General features: G+C 41.3%; 1 protein-coding gene across 2 annotated transcripts; it reads left to right on the top strand.

The window, feature by feature from the left end:
• The first annotated feature begins 6,567 nt into the window (after positions 1 to 6,567).
• LOC147626404 (uncharacterized) lies at positions 6,568 to 13,060 on the top strand. Of its 2 annotated transcripts, none has more exons than XM_086816519.1 (5): positions 6,568 to 6,788; positions 8,668 to 8,923; positions 11,676 to 11,878; positions 12,012 to 12,199; positions 12,313 to 13,060. In XM_086816519.1, the coding sequence occupies exons 1-5, from the start codon at positions 6,697 to 6,699 to the stop codon at positions 12,477 to 12,479; spliced, it is 906 nt and encodes a 301-aa protein (XP_086672645.1). In that variant the 5' UTR covers positions 6,568 to 6,696; the 3' UTR covers positions 12,480 to 13,060. The 2 variants fall into 2 exon arrangements, with proteins under 2 accessions (XP_086672645.1, XP_086672644.1); XM_086816518.1 differs by having other exon boundaries at positions 6,569 to 6,788; positions 12,332 to 13,060.
• The last annotated feature ends 4,185 nt before the right edge of the window (positions 13,061 to 17,245 follow it).

Here is a 17,245-nt window from a genome sequence, read left to right as displayed (position 1 = left end):
ACCAGCAGCCTCAAAATCCAACCCGAAAATCGAGGTTAAAAACGGTCCTTAAAGCACAAAATCGCCCAAAACAGCGCGAAAACGATTGCAGACCATATTCAAGCTACTTTTTGAGAGTCTAAACGAAAAAATCATGAAAACCTCAAAGACACAAAGTTGTAGTACTCCAAAAATACTACAAGTCTCTCATACAAAGTTTTTCCAAATTCCTTTTGGAACACCTTAAAAAACGGGCTACGAAACAAGAAAAAAATTCTCAAATTTTTTTCCGTCTTGAGACAATGATGGAACATAGGTTTTAGGACCTTCTCTTCCATCTGGGAAGCTACTAGCATCATACACCTTTTTCTGAAAAATATCAGAGGTTCACGTGTATGTTAGCCCAGGCTAATTAGGGCAAACTCGTTTGACCCAACGAAGAGTACGCTAGTCCTCCTGAGGCTATAACAGGCTGTGAGAAAAAAAAAAGAAAAAAAACGTGTGCTTGCTCATTAAAGGAACAATTAGTAATGTCAAGATATCGCAAAAAATGATAGAGGGATTGCCAAGGCTCACACAGGGATTGAACCCAATGGCTGACATATTTAAGCCATTAAGATCTATGGCCCAGCTGCAACTTCCAATACCATTTGCCATACCAACAACAAGCGTGTCATCAGGTTTTACACCCCCTGTCACTTCAATCCCACCACCGGGGGCTTTGGTCCTTTACCTAACATTCCCACAAATCCTATAGGTACCAACCATTTCCAACCCTTGGATGCCCACACCTTGGACATATTGACTAGTCTAAGAAGAAGGGTTTCCCAAGGACAAAGTGAGTCCCTATCCACAAGAGCACTCACACACGGCCTCAGCGACTCATACAAAAATACGGCTATACAGATTTCTAAAATCATGGGCAAATACGATGGAATGACTGATCCTATTCAATTCAAATGTTTGAACAGCGATGCAAAGCCTTTGGAAATCCAAATTACCCCACCAAGGTACATGCGTTAAACTTATGCTTAGTGGGAAAAGCTAGCTGATCCTATTCAATTCAAATGTTTGAACAGCGATGCAAAGCCTTTGGAAATCCAAATTACCCCACCAAGGTACATGCGTTAAACTTATGCTTAGTGGGAAAAGCTAGCTGATGGTTCATCACATTGATGCTTGCCGACCAAGACAAACTTCAAAACCTTGAAAATAGCCTTTATTTATGGATTTTTAAGACAAGGTGATCAGTGGAGTGCAGTGCAGTGAAAGAACTCTATTCAATTGAGCAGAAACAAAACAAAACCATTCAGGATTTGAGCCATGGGAGAAACTAAATGATACTCAATTGAAGAGATGTTTCATGATGGGCTTAAAGAATAATAACTTACACAACTTGCTCATTGTATCCAACCCAAACACATTCGATCAATATTGTAAAGAAGCAATAGGGTTAGATGATAACATGATGAAAGATAATCATGATACGAGATGTTCCTTATCTAAACCAAGTGAAGCAATGGCTAAAGAACGATCGATCTCGGAATCGTCATTCCCTGAATTCTATGCAGAAGCTTGCTTAAAAGCTTTCAACCGACATCTCTAAGGGAGGATGAGCTCCCTCAAAACAAAACATCCTTAATGCCTCTCTAAGTGATGAGTGAAATGCCTTGTGTTCAGTGCAATCACTCACTATGACCATCCCAATCCCCATTGTGAGTACAAGGCACTTGTTTTTTTTAACTGCATATATTGCAAAAACTTTGAAACCTTTGGTCATGATACTACCCAATGTCCCAATTCATCAACAATTGACTGAAAACCTCCATCTCCCGTACACCAAACAGAAATAGTCGAAAGGGTAGAAACTGCTTAGGAAGTAGTTAAGTAAACACTTCAGTGTTTCTATTGTCGTGGATCGCACAGAGTGGCAGATTGCACAGTTTGGAATACTTCCATGTCCATTGTCAATGACACTTTGTAACCCATATATGAACAATGTGGCATCGATCACCAAGATTGCCCAAGGCGAGTTGTTTCACCTGCAACCTATTCCACAAAGTATAACTCTTAACATCTTAAAGTGTGTAAAATGGGCTATTGTCCACAGTACCCTTGAATGTGCTTACACGCTTACAAGCCAAGGCACAAGAAATAGTAAAAAAGAATGTAAAAGATAATACTTCGAAATGGGTAGAGGAACATGCTCTAAAAGCAGAAACCAAAAGAGAAAGCAAAACCTATTTCACAAAGTATAACTCTTAACATCTTAAGTGTGTAAAATGGGCAATTGTCCACGGTACCCTTGAATGTGCTTACACGCTTACAAGCCAAGGCACAAGAAATAGTAAAAAAGAATGTAAAAGATAATACTTCGAAATGGGTAGAGGAACATGCTCTAAAAGCAGAAACCAAAAGAGAAAGCAAAACCTTCTAAACCCAAGAAAAACAAGGGACAACAAACTGTCAACACCAAGGTTGAAATAAAGGACAAGGAAAAAGAGCTGTGGAGGACATAACCCCAAAAGAGCCAAAAGCTACACATGATGCAGAAGCATCCATCTCAAAGGCTACAACACAAACCACAACACCCATATGTGCGACACAGAATACAAAAGCCTGAAAGAAAATTTGTTCTCGTCGCATGGGTAAACATAATGAAAACCTAAAAGATTTCAAGAAAGTCAGAAGATGAAACAAGTTCTAGTACGTCGCTAAGTGAGGATGAAACAAGTTCTGATTCCCCACTAGGTGCATCTCACAGACCAAGCAAGAAACTAGAACTCGCCCAACCACCCCAAATTGAAAATCATGATCACATAACATATGCGGAACACAAAAAACAATATTAGGAGAGCATGCTTAGCATTGTTGAATGTCATATAGGACCACTGGTTGTGATTGAACCTCATAATGACAAACCTCATATAGGATCACTGGTTGTGATTGAACCTCATAATGACAATCCTTTAAAAAGTAACCAAAATACAAAACCCAGAGGAGTACCGCTTTCTCTTTCAAGAGGAAGACACTCTCTCTACAAAAGAGTCATTAGAGACTGATTGCACAAATTATGCAATTGAAAAATCACGTGAGGAATTTGATGAATCCCTTACGAAATTAAAGCAATCTCTCAAATCCTCATTTAGACGAGTGCTCTTCTCTCATGGTGGTGAAGCCAGCATAACATTAGCACTTGCACCTTTAACGGGCTAAACATGAGTTATACAAAGACATCAAGAGCTACATAGAATGGGACTGGATGGATTCACAAGTTTCCAAACAGACCTCAATTAGAATTGTTAGAGGATCGAGTGTACTGTTGTACACATTGGGTACTATTGAAAAATCTGAGAGCCAAAAAGAGGATGAGAGTGAATGGGAATATGAAACCGAAATGGGATTTGAAGCTGAAACATCCATGGTTCCTCTTGAAGATTCTATCATGGTATGGTTAGATTTCCCTGCGGAGCGGGCAGTGATATTAAGTGCAAACACGCGATGATTAGCTCTCGAGCTAGTCATAACATCCTGGACAATAGACACTTAGGTGTCATTAGGGCAACCTAAACTCATCCCTAAAGACAATGGTCTTGCAAGAGGAGCCAATGGACAAAACATTAAAGTTCCAGGTTAACTATGCTACTCAAACAATCGGTGGAGATGTAGAATTTAGATTCCATGTTACCCCATATCCCCTTGAGTATGAAGTCATCCTTGGTGGAACTTGGATACGTGACTCGTTGTATTCACTTGATGAATCCATATAAACAGTCACCTTGAACACTCCTGCAGGCATTGTGCAATTGCTCTTATGGGAGGAAGAGACCTTAAAGGAGCTAGAACTTCCAACATATCTTACAATGAGAATATCCCAAGAAGTATGGTTGGATTGGAACTTTCCAATAAAATCACCATAATTCAAGCACAGCTTTATCCACCACGAGAGCAAAATCTCATGACCCTAAAGTCATGGGATTTGTTAGGTCAACCAACACTCATAGCTTATCCTGAAATAATTCCATTTACACAAGACTTGAACATGCCATGTATGGGTTAATTTGAGCATACAATGTATATTAAAACTAACCCCCTTACTTGCAAGTTTTTTGTGGTTGAGTATGTGTTGGAAGCAGAATCGATCTTGGGGCATAAGTGAACCATTGCTGCCCAAGCACCACTGTGCTTTGCTAGCGATAAGGTCATCCATGAACAATCAACGACACAGAGCCAACAATACCATACTACACGGAAGAGGATCCAACCCTAATGGATTTCTATGATGCTGAACACAAAAAGTTACAAGCCTCTTCCACAGAATCCCCTCTACACAATGACCTACCATCTGCATTAATGACCAACTTGGACAAAACATCTACCCCTTCCACTCCATCCTCACCAACAAAGTCTAATGCCAAAACCATGCAATCAACTACCGCTATTCCTAAAGAAGATACCCCAAACCCATCTATCTCAAAGAAGGAACTCAAGGGAAAAGCCCCGGAGGACATCGCCAAAAGAGGGGTTGCATGCTCAAAAGCCTCCACATCGGTAACCGCCACTGTGCAAGAGACTCAAACCTTATCATCAACAATGTCCATGAGTCTCAAACCTGCAGCCTTAGTGCCACCAATGTGAAGGAGAGGGCCCAAAACCTTCCACTTCCACCAAAAAGAAAAATCCACCAAGACAACACAAATCAAGGTATCTTAATGGTATCAAAATATGGGTGGAGAAGCAGCTACTTGTAGCTCAAGGCTACTACAAAGATGCCAATAAAATTTGGGTGCCTCGACAGTCAAAGCCTCTTCCTCAACACAACACTTAGAGGCCAAGGAAAAATAAAAGTACTCCACAACACTGTCCACAAAAGCTTATGTGAGTTCCTCAACAAACTCCAACAACTCAACAAGTGTGGGTACCAAAACAATTACTGCAAGCACAAGGGTACTACCAAGGCGCTTACGTCAGCACATCATCAACGTTTTACATCAGCATTTACATCAGCACATTATCAGCGTTTTACATCAGCATACATCAACACTTACATCAGCACATCATTCATGTTTACATCAGCGCTTATGTCAGCATATCAACGTTTTCTCCATAGCTCATGGGACAACAACCCTCTCTGCTATACATAGAGTACTTTAGCATTTTTCCTCAGCTCTCACCAGCGGGACAACAACCCACTCTCTCCTACATCACACCATCGAGACGACAGTCCACTCTCTGCTCCTTACCACTTCAGGTATGCAACACCTGTGTCATTAGAGCTTGCACCACTTGGGACAACAACCCTCTCTGCTCCTCACCACCCCTCAGGTACGCATCACCTTTGTCACCAGAGCTTGCACCCCTAAGGTACGCAACACCCTTGTCATCAGAGCCTGCACCTTTCAGGTACGCAACACCCTTGTCTCACTAGAGCCTGCACCCTTCAAGTCTTACAGCACCCTTGTCATTAGAGCTTACACCACCACCACCATTCGGGATGGCAGCCCTCTCTGCTCTTCATCTACCACCTCAGGTACAACAACACCCTTGTCACCAGAGCTTGCATCACCTCATCTTCCGCTGCCACTACAACCTCAGAGTGCCTCTGCATCCACCAACGCGAGCCTTCGACACCAACCACCTCTTGGAGTGCTTTGCCTCACATCGACGCAAGCCTTCGTCACCGATCGTGCTTTAGCTTCGACATCATCTCTGCTTCTGCACTGGTTTTTCTACTCAGAGTCACCTCACATCAAAGGGCTCTTATACATATGTTCACTCACCATTATATATAGACTCACTCACATATTTCATGCTATGTGGTTTTGCTTTGATCTCCCGTACATTTGGTCCTTTCGTCCTTTTGCCCTCACATGCTCTTGGCTGAATGTGGGCCGCTTTCGCTCAAGTCTGATGTCTTTGAGGTGCCTGGACCCCCATGATCTGGGCTGTTACAAGCTATTGCATAGGCTAGGGTGGATGAAAGATAGTCAATGGCCTTTTTCTCTTTTGGCTCCTTGTTGGTGCTAACAATGAGATGTAGTGTGGTTTTCTTGTGGGCATTGGTAATAATGAGCTTAATACTGTTGATATCTAGGCCTTAGCCGAGGTGTACGGGCGCCACTAGTGGACGTAAGAGCTTGTCTTGAGTAAGAGGCACTAGTCCACTTGTCTCTCCCTCCGTCACGTTGACTCACGGAGGGAGAGAGTTGAGATCCGGGGGAGGTAATTGGACGTCGGTATGTGTGGGATTTTTAGCACCTAGTGTGAAAGGGGATTGAACCACACTGATGTGTTGGGGCGCTACCAGTGACGTAAGAGCTTGTCTTGAGTAGGAGGCACTAGTCCACTTGTCTCTCCCTCTGCCACGTTGACTCATGGCGGGAGAGAGTTGAGATCCAGGGGAGGTAGGAGGACGTCGGTATGTGTGGGATTTTGTGAAAGGGGACTGATCTAGGGGCCAAGAGACTTTGTACTGAGATACGCTTATGTGGTGAAAGAAGAAGTGGTGTAAAGGATCCTTTTTAATATTTTCTTTTAAATTAGTGAATTTTATTTGACTTTTAATTCTAAAACCCACAAGACCCTGGTTTGATTCTTTGATGTGTTTTCTGCCACACACGAGAGTGAGAATGATGGGCAGCTCGCCATAGCCTGTGCTCTGCACAACGCACACTGCCGTCTTCACTTGATCTGCTACAGTTCCTGAGTCTCGCAGCAATGGGGACGCCTTGCCTCTTGTGGCTTGTCTTCTCCTCCTGCCTTCTCGCCCTCTGTCGAAGCAGCCCCGGCGACAAAGATCCCCTCTACAGGTAGGGGTTTTTTTTCTTGCTTTCTTCTGTGCTTTTAGGGTTCCTGTATGATTAATACAACTGTGCTTTTCTGCTGCTTATGTTTTTTTTGCCGTGAAGTTGGAAAGTATTGTTTCTGCGCTTTTTGGATACTTTTTAGGATCTTCCGTGGGTGTAGACAGAGGTTCTTTTTTCTCCTCTTCTCAGATCCGTTTGTAGAATATCTGGATCTGTGTAGTGTCAGGTCCACATTGCATCACAGAAACTCCATGGAAAAACCAGTCCAAGTGATGTACACTTACGATAGTGATAGTGTTCAGGGTTTTTACCTGCCTACCAACAGATGCTATGCTGGGAGGGTGATGGCAGGTGATGCAGATTCTTATTTCACAAGAGGTATACAGATTCTTATTCCAATCTCTCTCATCACCAGGCTATAGGCTTGTGGACTAACGATAATGCAGATTCTTATTTCACAAGAGGTATACAGTTGGTTCAAATGTGGAAAAAGGCGTCGCGTTATTTCATATCCGAATGGTTTGTGAGCTGAAATTGAAAACAGGCAACAGCAATGACAAAATATGATCAAGTATGGCCCTTGTCATCAATAAGTGACCAGCCAAGTTAGAGAAGCAATAGAAACTGTGTTTTGTGAAGTCTACACACGAGCATTTTTATGCATGCTGAGGATGCACGTTTTATATTTTACTTGACACGTTCAACTAAAGAGGACAGCAACAGAACCTTACCGTTATGCGTTACATTGTACAAATAGTTTGAAGGAGCTCATCGGAGCACTACTATGGCGTATGTGCTTGCAAGAGCCCACTTCTTTTCACAAGGTGCAGGACTCCTCCCATTGGAGTATCTTGCCCTGAACTGGCTGTGGTGTTTCTTGCCTTGGTCAATTTTGGTCAGTGTAGGGGGACCCTATGCCAATTTTATGTCACATGTGAACTATCAACAATGGGTGTACAGATAACTACTGGCTTTTTACCTTTTATGCTTGATCATGTAGACTTATTGATTGACTTTGATTTTATGAACTTGGTGCTAGAGGACTGGTGCTACATGCAGTTGCGAACAAGAAATAAAAGTCGCGTCAACCCAATTTTGATCGCAGATATGGTGTATCTGTACTTAAGTAACATATCCATCTGCACCGTTGACTCTTTTGAATAATTTTTTGGTGATTGTCCTTTCTAATAATTAGATCTCATTAGGGACTCCCTTTTACAAAAAGCTGGGCCAGAGAGTCTGTTTGATGCCACTGTTGCAAATTGTGTTCAACCAAAGCATTATGAAAATTTCTGCTGTTTCTTATCTTGTGATCAGCAATTGTAGAACATGTTGTGTGCACAGTACTAACTTTAGGGTGTGGAGTCAAAGACAATCACAGTATGCAGACTAAATGTTTTTTACATTTGAAGCAATCTATGCTGTGCAAGTGAAGAGAGTGCACTTTCAGAATTAGCTGTACAGTAAATGCATTGTGTTGCTTATAATGCAATATAATAGGCGTTGTATCCAGAGACAAACATTTGTACCCTTGTGTTGGTGCTGCTGTGGATCTTCGCTGCTACCCATTGTGTTGAACGAAGATGGTTTACTTCTCCATGTGAGAATAACTGCAGTTAATGGTGCCAAATTGGCTGTTGATCTTGCTGTTGCTTATACTCCCATTCTACTGGCCTGCTGTGGAGTGTTTCTGCTGTGTTCTAATCTATCTTTCTACCCTCTTTTTTTTGGCCATCAGCATATTCTTCCCACTTAACTCATAGTCATGGCATGATACACCCCATGCGCCATGCTGTACATGTATGTCTGTGCTGAAGTATATCTTAATGGAAATATTGAGGACGTGTCTATAGTACTGATTTTGGCCCTTTTTTTTTTGTAGGACTTGTGTGGAAAAATGTGAGAAAACAGGTTGCATCAACAGCAACTGCTTCAGAAGCTGTAAGCTTGCAGTAAATGGTGATAACCTAGAGCCATCCAAGAGCAAGTGCCCGTATGATGCTTTGATAGAATGGGATTGCACTAGGGAATGTAAATATCAATGTATGATGCTCCGGGAGTCTGAAAGAAATGAGGATGGCCAGCTGCCTGTAAAGTATCATGGCAAATGGCCTTTCAAGCGAGTGCTAGGCCTTCAGGTTTGCCATGCTCTTTTTATGAAATTGCTGTACAAATTGTGTAATTCCTTCATGTTTTATCATCTTTATGTTTTTCATATGTTTGGATGTATTTGCTTTTTTGGTCAAATTCGTCAAGAAAGTACTGAAAAAAACTGAGATGACCCGGTGGATGCGTTTATTGACCAATATATACCACAGATTTTGAGCTTTGCGCAGAAAAATAGTCCTACGTAAGCTTTCTTAGATAACCATAACGACCACTGTTTTTGTAGGCAATTTGGGTGGAGGGGAAGGATCTCTTTTGATCTCTATTTGAAGTCCATCTTGAGCATTTTGCTCACTTGTAAGTGTGGGTGGCAGCCTTTCTATCTCAACATTGAATGGTCTACATCCAGACTCTGGCATCCAAATTGGAATTTGAGATACAATAGTTTGTGGTAGGAGTGAGAATGTTATCATCATGTTGGATGCAAGTTGTCTCATCTTACACTTGGACATGCATTTCCTATTAGCCCATTAGCAGTTTCTTAGATGCATCATTGCCACAAGTGGATGTGGAAGATGTGATATATTTTCAGCAATTGTTCGTGGTATAAATGTGAATAGTACAGTCTACACTTATTGCTGTACGCCTTGATAAGGGTAATTTCTCCACTTGCTGCTGTATGGTATTATTTTGAAGCTGTTTAAAAAAACCTTGTCTATTTATAATACCCTCATATATCTGGATACAACACTTGTAGACATGAAAGCATGTCACAAAAGGAAACCACTATGTGAGTTAAGCATATACATGAACTGCCTCAGTGAAAATACATGACCAAGAAGCCTGCCTTTAGAACCTCATCCCTACCACCAGTGAACAGAATGAGAAGCCACCAGCTGAGCAAAGCGAGACCAGGCTTTGTGATGCCCCCAAAGCACCTTTGATCAACGTGAGTCTCTGGAAGAGCAGCCAGTTGTCAATGGAAAGATCGTGAGCGCAGTCTCAAGTGCCATTGTGTCATTGCTATTGTGGTGCACCTTCAAATAACTTTTTCTCGTGTTGTAATCTTGCACAAAATCTTACTTGTGCATGAAAGCACGTCCATGTAATATATCTAACCCTATGACATGGCATTGGGATCGGTTTCCATTTTCAAAACGCTTTGGGGGTTTCTGTTTCCATTTTGTTGGGACGTTTGGACAACTATGGGTCAAGGTGACTTGGTTCTTAATGGTGTTGCTGTGAACTTGGAAGCCACTTTGGCTCTATTTTGGACTCGGGTTCTACCTTGGGGTTCATGTGAGGTACCCAAGTGTTGAACAACATCATTTGAAGGCCTTGAAGAGTTTGTGTCTGCGTCAGATAAGGGTTGGGTGCTACCAAAGGTTATTTTGAGCTCTGTTCGGAAACTTGAGAGATTTGGAGGGCTTTTGTTAACTCCTTGAATACATTTGAAGACTTTTTAAAGACATTTGAAGGCATTGAATGACATTTGAAGACTTTTTGAAGACATTTGAAGACATTTGAAGACTACACTTGCAGCCCCATCTTATTTTTCACTACTTGGAGATAATGGTAATAGATCATTGATGGGCATATATTGCCTATAGTTAGTTTTGGCTGCTCGGGAGATCGATGGGGCTGCCTTTGAAGCCTTTTTCCCTCATTAATTGTGGAAGATCACCTTTGCATCAAGGGTAAATAAGCAAGGGCTGTTCTATCAGCTATCATCTCATTTTAATCTGCCCGGGGTGCTTGAATCATGCATTGAAAAAGATTTGGGAGCTGTCCTAATGGATTGGAAGTCTTATGATGGGTTTGAAGATCTGTGAGAACCTATCCAAACTGTGGAGAAGGAACTAAACCTATACAAGCTAATTGGATGGTGACTTTGAAGACAAGGAAGATCCTTGATAGAGCTGTGGAGAGTTTTGCCAAGCGTCGAGTATGTGGCCAACCTTGGAGGAGGTGGCTGTTCCGAACTAAGGGAAGCTGAGGGGACAGGTGTACTACACCTGTGTCTGTGTGCAAGAGAAATAGAGAAGAGTGCAGTGGAATCACACGGCACACACAAGCGTCCTAAAACTATTGTCTGTATTATGTACAAGAAAGAAGTAATACAACTGAAATCTCTAGTACAATGGATATGGCTGAGTGAAAACACTTCTAGCTAGGACCTTGCCTACAGAGAAACACTATGCGAAGTCCAATGCTGAGGAAAGCAGATGATTATGATGATTTGGCTACCCACGTATATATATGCACCAATGCTACTGGCCCGTTTGTTTTACTGCTGTCTGCTAGGTCCATGACTTGCCACCTGGCACCTGCACCTGCCCACGGGCCTATCGTCTGTGCAGTGTGTACCACCGGGGAGGTGTGCCACAACAGGCCTAGGATCAAGCTTGTGGAGAATTAGGGTGCTTGGGGGGTGGGTAGGTTGCCCGTTTGTCAAGGTATGCCTATGATTACTTTTTTAGATGAAACACTAGGGATTGATATGTTTTACTTGGTTGCTTGGTATGTTGTTTGCAAGGGGATCCATTGGATGGACCAGTGTCGGCATCAGGAGACCCTGTTTACATGTTGTATGCATTGCATTATTGATAATACACCTACGGTGGGGGACCTGTTGAGGGTTATTGGGACCCAATACTGTGTCCTCTCTCTCTCTCTCTCTAGCAAATACAGCATTTTCAAGTAAAAGGTTCCTCTAAGCTTCCGCATGTAAGAGAGAGAGAGAGAGAGAGAGAGAGATAGATCTGAAGTCAACTACTTTTGCAGGAACCTTCCTCAGTGGCCTTTTCCATTGCTAATCTAACTGTACACATTCAAGGCTTGTTGTCTTTTCTTTACTTGGTTCATTTCACTCTTCCCAAACGCCCTCAAGGCAAAAAAGGCCCTTATTACGAATATTGTGATGTTTGGACAATATATGGCTTGGCTTCCTTGAACTCTTGGTTCTGGAGTTCAGTCTTTCATGCAAGGTATGCACTGTCCCGCTCATGTTCTATTTACAGCAATGGCATGCTTGGTAGAATTCTGTGATCTTGTTTCAGTTAGAATGCAATTCATGTACTTTTGCTATTAAATGTGCGCCTTCTTACGTGACTAATGCAGAGAGACAGAATTCACAGAGAAGCTTGACTACTCCTCAGCTGTTGCTCTGCTAGGTTTGGCACTAATTGTAGCCATTATCAGGTCTTTCAGCTTGAGGATTGAGGCGGCACGTGTGATGGTGGCCGCTCCAGTGATAGCTTTTGTTTCGACGCACATTCTTTATCTGAATTTCTATGATTTTGATTATGGTACGTGGACTAGTAATCTTTTAAGAGTGTAGAGTAAGTAAACACTGAAGATGGGCACTTTGTTCATACCTTGTTTTGTCTTGGATTATAGTTATGGATTCACTTTCTTGAAGGTGTTGATCCTATATGCAGGCTGGAACATGAAGGTTTGTGTGACGATTGGTGTGCTTCAATTGCTTCTTTGGACATTATGGGCTGGGTATGCCCGCCATCCCTCAAGGTTCAAGTTGTGGTTTGTGGTTCTGGCTGGGTCAATGACCATGCTTCTAGAAATTTTTGACTTCCCACCCTTATGGGGTTGGTTTGATGCCCATTCTCTCTGGCATGCTGTCACTATACCTTTGACATGGCTATGGTGGAGTTTCATCAAAGATGACGCATCATTCAGAACTTCACAACTGCTTCGAAGAACACAAGAAAGTGGGGATTTGAAAAAAGCTCAGTGATTGGTTCCATTGTCAAGTAATGCTGGATTGTGGGATCGCATCTCTCTGTTTATAGCCTAGAAATGTCAAGAGTTATAAATCTTGTTTTTGAGACATCGATTACATGGCAGCTATGCATCATTCTTTACTGGCTATAAGAGGATATCCAAGTGGAGGAGAAAAGAATAATCCATCATTTTGGAATTAAGGGTTCTATCCTTTGGTTTTGTATCACCTCATCCTATAACCAATATGTTGGTCATGAACTCTTGGTCCACTGATTGATTGTACACAATCTGTTGAATGATCTTAGTACGAGTGTTCAGAGCAAGATTAGAGATGAGTTTTTGCAGTCTGTCATTTGGTGGTTGTTGAATCAGAAGCACATTCTTAGTAGTAGTAGTATTGAGGAAGGATTGTTCGTTTTAACTGAAAACTTTTTTTGTATTTTTTTGCCACATTAAGTCTCTTGTTGGGTAATTTGGCTCACTGGTTCAGACAAGGCTTTACATATGCAGTTGTGCTCTGTATTCTCTTGTCAAAAAGACCTTTCATGGTGGGAATGGTAATTCTGCTTCTGGTTTTTGTGAACCGAAGCAACTCATCCATCATAACGATAAGAAATAGTTTTTATGTTTTCAAGGCATGAATCCCCATGTTGCTCCACATTCTTAACTGGTTGATTTGAGGTCATAGGTGGGAGCTCCAAAGTGTCTCCATGTGCTTAAGGATTTCTTGCAAGTCTAGCTGGACACCTTAGTTTCAATGGCAACTTCACATGGCTGAGTATATGTTGCAGGTGAAAGAGGAGTGCATCTTTTAGAGATTTGTTTTGTTTTGTGGGGGTGGGTCATTATTAATGCTAAAGTTTGTGAAGAAGCCTATGGGGACACTCTGAACATGTGAAGGATGTAATTTAGATATGTTTTTTTACTACCCTTTGCATAAATGTGATACGGGTGAGACCCCCAAGCTTTCAATATCAAGGATAGACATGAGAAGCCATGGCACGAGCAACCTTGTGACTTATCTGCCCTTGTATCAAATAGAGTCCAATGTATGAGTTTCTTCTTTTACATAGACCATACACACACATCATGGCATACAAGAGCATGCCATAAATACACATCATGAGCATGCCAAGTGCATCATGACATATGCAATACACAAAGAATATCAAATATATAATGGACATAAAAGTCACATGGATAAATCATATGCATTGTCCTACTCTTTTTGCTAGTCCTTTTCCACCTCTTGCTCCTGTTCTTATATTTTCATAACCAAAATTTTATATTTGTAAACTTATTTTCTTGTCTTTTGCTTCTTCTTTTTCTCCTCCCTCCCTCCCTCCCTCCCTCCCCCCCCCCCCTCTCTCTCTCTCCCCTTCATGCCTTCTTTTCATCCTCTTTTTCTTCTTATTTTATGTCTTTCTTAAGAGTACCACTAGATGGATTGTTGTAATGAGGAACTCACCCCAATGCAGCAAAATAACATAGAAGTAATCAAGGTCACTAGAGTAGCTTGGAAAGAAGGTAAGTGGGCAATCTACCATGAAGGTAGAGCACTCATTGAGGATCTCCAAAAACCCAAAGAGAAACCCAAGCCAAAACCTTAAAAAAAACAATTTTATGTGAATTTTAGTGAATGTGATTGTAATTGATACTTGACATCGTAGATTAGTAGGATGTTTTTCATACATGCCTTTTCTTTTTGGACCATAGATTGAGAGACATGGTCTTGCAATCATGTATTTGTCTCATAGGTCATTTTGGCCCTCTATAGATGCTTATATCACTTTCTTATTTCTTTCTCTTTTATCCTTTTCTTTTGCTTCTTCTCTCTCGAATTATATCTTGTTCTTTTCTTTTATTGCATGTTAACCACTTAGTAGGTTAACATACCGAAAGCCTACCGTAAGGCGTTTTGCCATGTATAGTGGAGACTCATCTTTTGTAAGACCGCATTGGAATTTATAAAGCAGACTTACCTTGAGGCTTGATGCCAAATGAGAAGTTACAAAATTCATGAATATAGTTTCTTAAGACTAGAATTAGTGCCAATGGATTACTTTTAAGTTTTGGTTGGTCCAGTATGAAAGCTAGTCATTTGTATATAAGTCAATTTTGCAATAGACATTCATTCCCTTGCAATAGAATATTTGTAAGCTTTCCCTCTTCTCACTACTCTTTCTTGCTTGCATTTGTTGGATCTTTGTATAGCTTGATGGTTTTCTTGCTTAGATAGGATTGAGTGTAGGCTTCTTCCTCTCTTGAGCTTCTTCTTTACCACCTCTTGGAAGAGAAACCAATCTCCTCTTTACTTCCATGGTAAAGTGTCATTGTGTCCATGTAAGAATGGCAAAATAAAGTTCTTGGCAGATGTATTTTATGTAACTTGAGGACACTTGGCAATGATCCAGGGTGTACGTAGGTCTATGAGGATTAGATACCCTATTGATAAGTTGGCAGAGTGATCTAGGTGTAAGCAGGTATATGCCGGTCTATGAGGGTTAGATACTCTATTAACAAGTTGAATCCTGATGAGAGACTTGAAAATAAAAAATGGGACGATGCCATGGATGAAGAGATGGTAGCATTGGATGCAAATGCAATATGGGAGTTAGTGCCTTTGCCTAAGGAAAAGAAGGCAATTGGATATAAGTGGGTGTATAAGGTAAAGCATAACTCAGATGGATCACTAAGTAGTTATAAGGCAAGATTGGTTGCCAAGGGTTATGCATAAACCTATGGCATTGACTATGAGGAGACATTTAGCCCGATTGTTGCAAGAATGGAAACTGAGAGTTGTCATGGCTAGAAAAAGGTTGGCTTTATATTAGATGGATGTAAAGAATGCTTTCTTGCATGGTGATTTGCAAGAAGAAGTATACATGATGGAGCCACCAAGTTATGAGAGTGTTGCATACACCCAGATTTTGTGTGCAAGTTAAATGCAAAGCCTTGTATGGCTTGAAATAAACACCCAGAGTATGGTCAAACAAGATCGAGGAGTGTCTTGTTAACATTGGATTTCAGATATCCAATGTAGATTTTTCACTTTATGTGGAAAAGATAGATAGAGGGATCATATTGTTGGTTATTTATATGAATGACTTGATTATCACTGGTGACAGTGATGTTGACATACATGATGTCGGGGGGAGGCTTTCGAAAAGCAAAAGTTTGAGATGAAGCATTTAGGTGAGCTATAGTATTTCCTAGGTATAGAGGTGATGAGATCACCTCATGGCATTTTGTTGTTACAGAAGCAATATATAGCTGGGACATGTTGTTCAAGTATGGTATGACAAGATGCAAGCCTATTTCAGTGCCATTGGAGTAGAACACAAAGATTTTGGTAGATACAGGTGAGCTTTTAGAAGACCCCACTATGTACATGCGCATAGTGGGTGTAGCTTGATCTACATGATTAATATTAGGCCAGACTTGAGCTATGATGTTAGACTTGTGAGTCAATTTCAAACATGCAATATGTCTTGGACACGTTGTTCAAGTATGGTATGACAAGTTGCAAGTCTATTTCAATGCCATTGGAGTAGAACACAAAGATTTTCGTAGATACAGGTGAGCTTTTAGAGGAGCCCACTATGTACATGCACATAGTGGGTGTAGCTTGATCTACATGATCATTATTAGACCAGACTTGAGCTATGATATTGGACTTGTGAGTCAATTTCAAACATGCAATATGGCTTGGACATACTGTCCAAGTTTGGTATGATAGGCTATAAGCCTATTTCAGTGCTATTGGAGCAGAACACAAAGCTTTCCGTAGATACATGTGAGCTTTTAGAGGACCCCACTATGTACAGGCGCATAGGGGTAGCTTGATCTATATGACCATTATTAGGCCAGACTTAAGCTATGATGTTGGACTTGTGAGTCAGTTTATATAGGCCCCCAAGAAGCCACACTTGGATGTGGCTAGACAGATTCTCAAGTAAATAAAATCCATAGTTGATTATGGACTTTTTTGAGGCTCGCACAAAGATACAACTACATGGGTATATAGATGCTAATTAGGCTGGTAGCGTCGTAGACATGAGATCTACAATAGCTTTATGTTTTCTTTTGGGAGTGTTGCCGTGAGTTAGAGTAGCAAGAAACACTCGACAATTACCTTTCAAGTACAAAGACAGACTACAGGGGCATTTTCTACGGCGGTAGCTTATGATGTAGCTTAGTTTTAGAAGCTACTTGGTGATATGGGTGAGCCCGCGCATAGGATCATAGTCATTTATTGTGACAACATGAGTAGCATAAATTTTCTACTAACCCAAATTTGCTAGTAACCCAGGCTATCGTGCTAGGACAAAGCACATTGAGGTGCATTATCACTTTATGAGAGAAGGTTCTAGTAGCAGGTGCATTATCACTTTATGAGAGAAGGTTCTAGCAGCAGGTGATATAGATTTGGTATATGTAAGCACAGAGGAATAGGTGGTGGTGGTTGACATCTTCATGAAGGTACTTAGTACAGAGAAGCTCCACAGGTTTAGGAGCTTGCTTGGAGTACAACGTGTGGAGTTGAGCTCGAGGGGGAATGTTAATCCCATTTTAGATTAACAAACATGCTCCTCCAATTGAGGACATTAATA

Source organism: Cibotium barometz, chromosome 22 (genome assembly GCF_041138505.1).
Source record: "Cibotium barometz isolate CiBa-2024 chromosome 22, ASM4113850v1, whole genome shotgun sequence".
NCBI lineage: Eukaryota > Viridiplantae > Streptophyta > Polypodiopsida > Cyatheales > Cibotiaceae > Cibotium > Cibotium barometz.
This window is presented reverse-complemented; position numbering and strand designations above follow the sequence as displayed.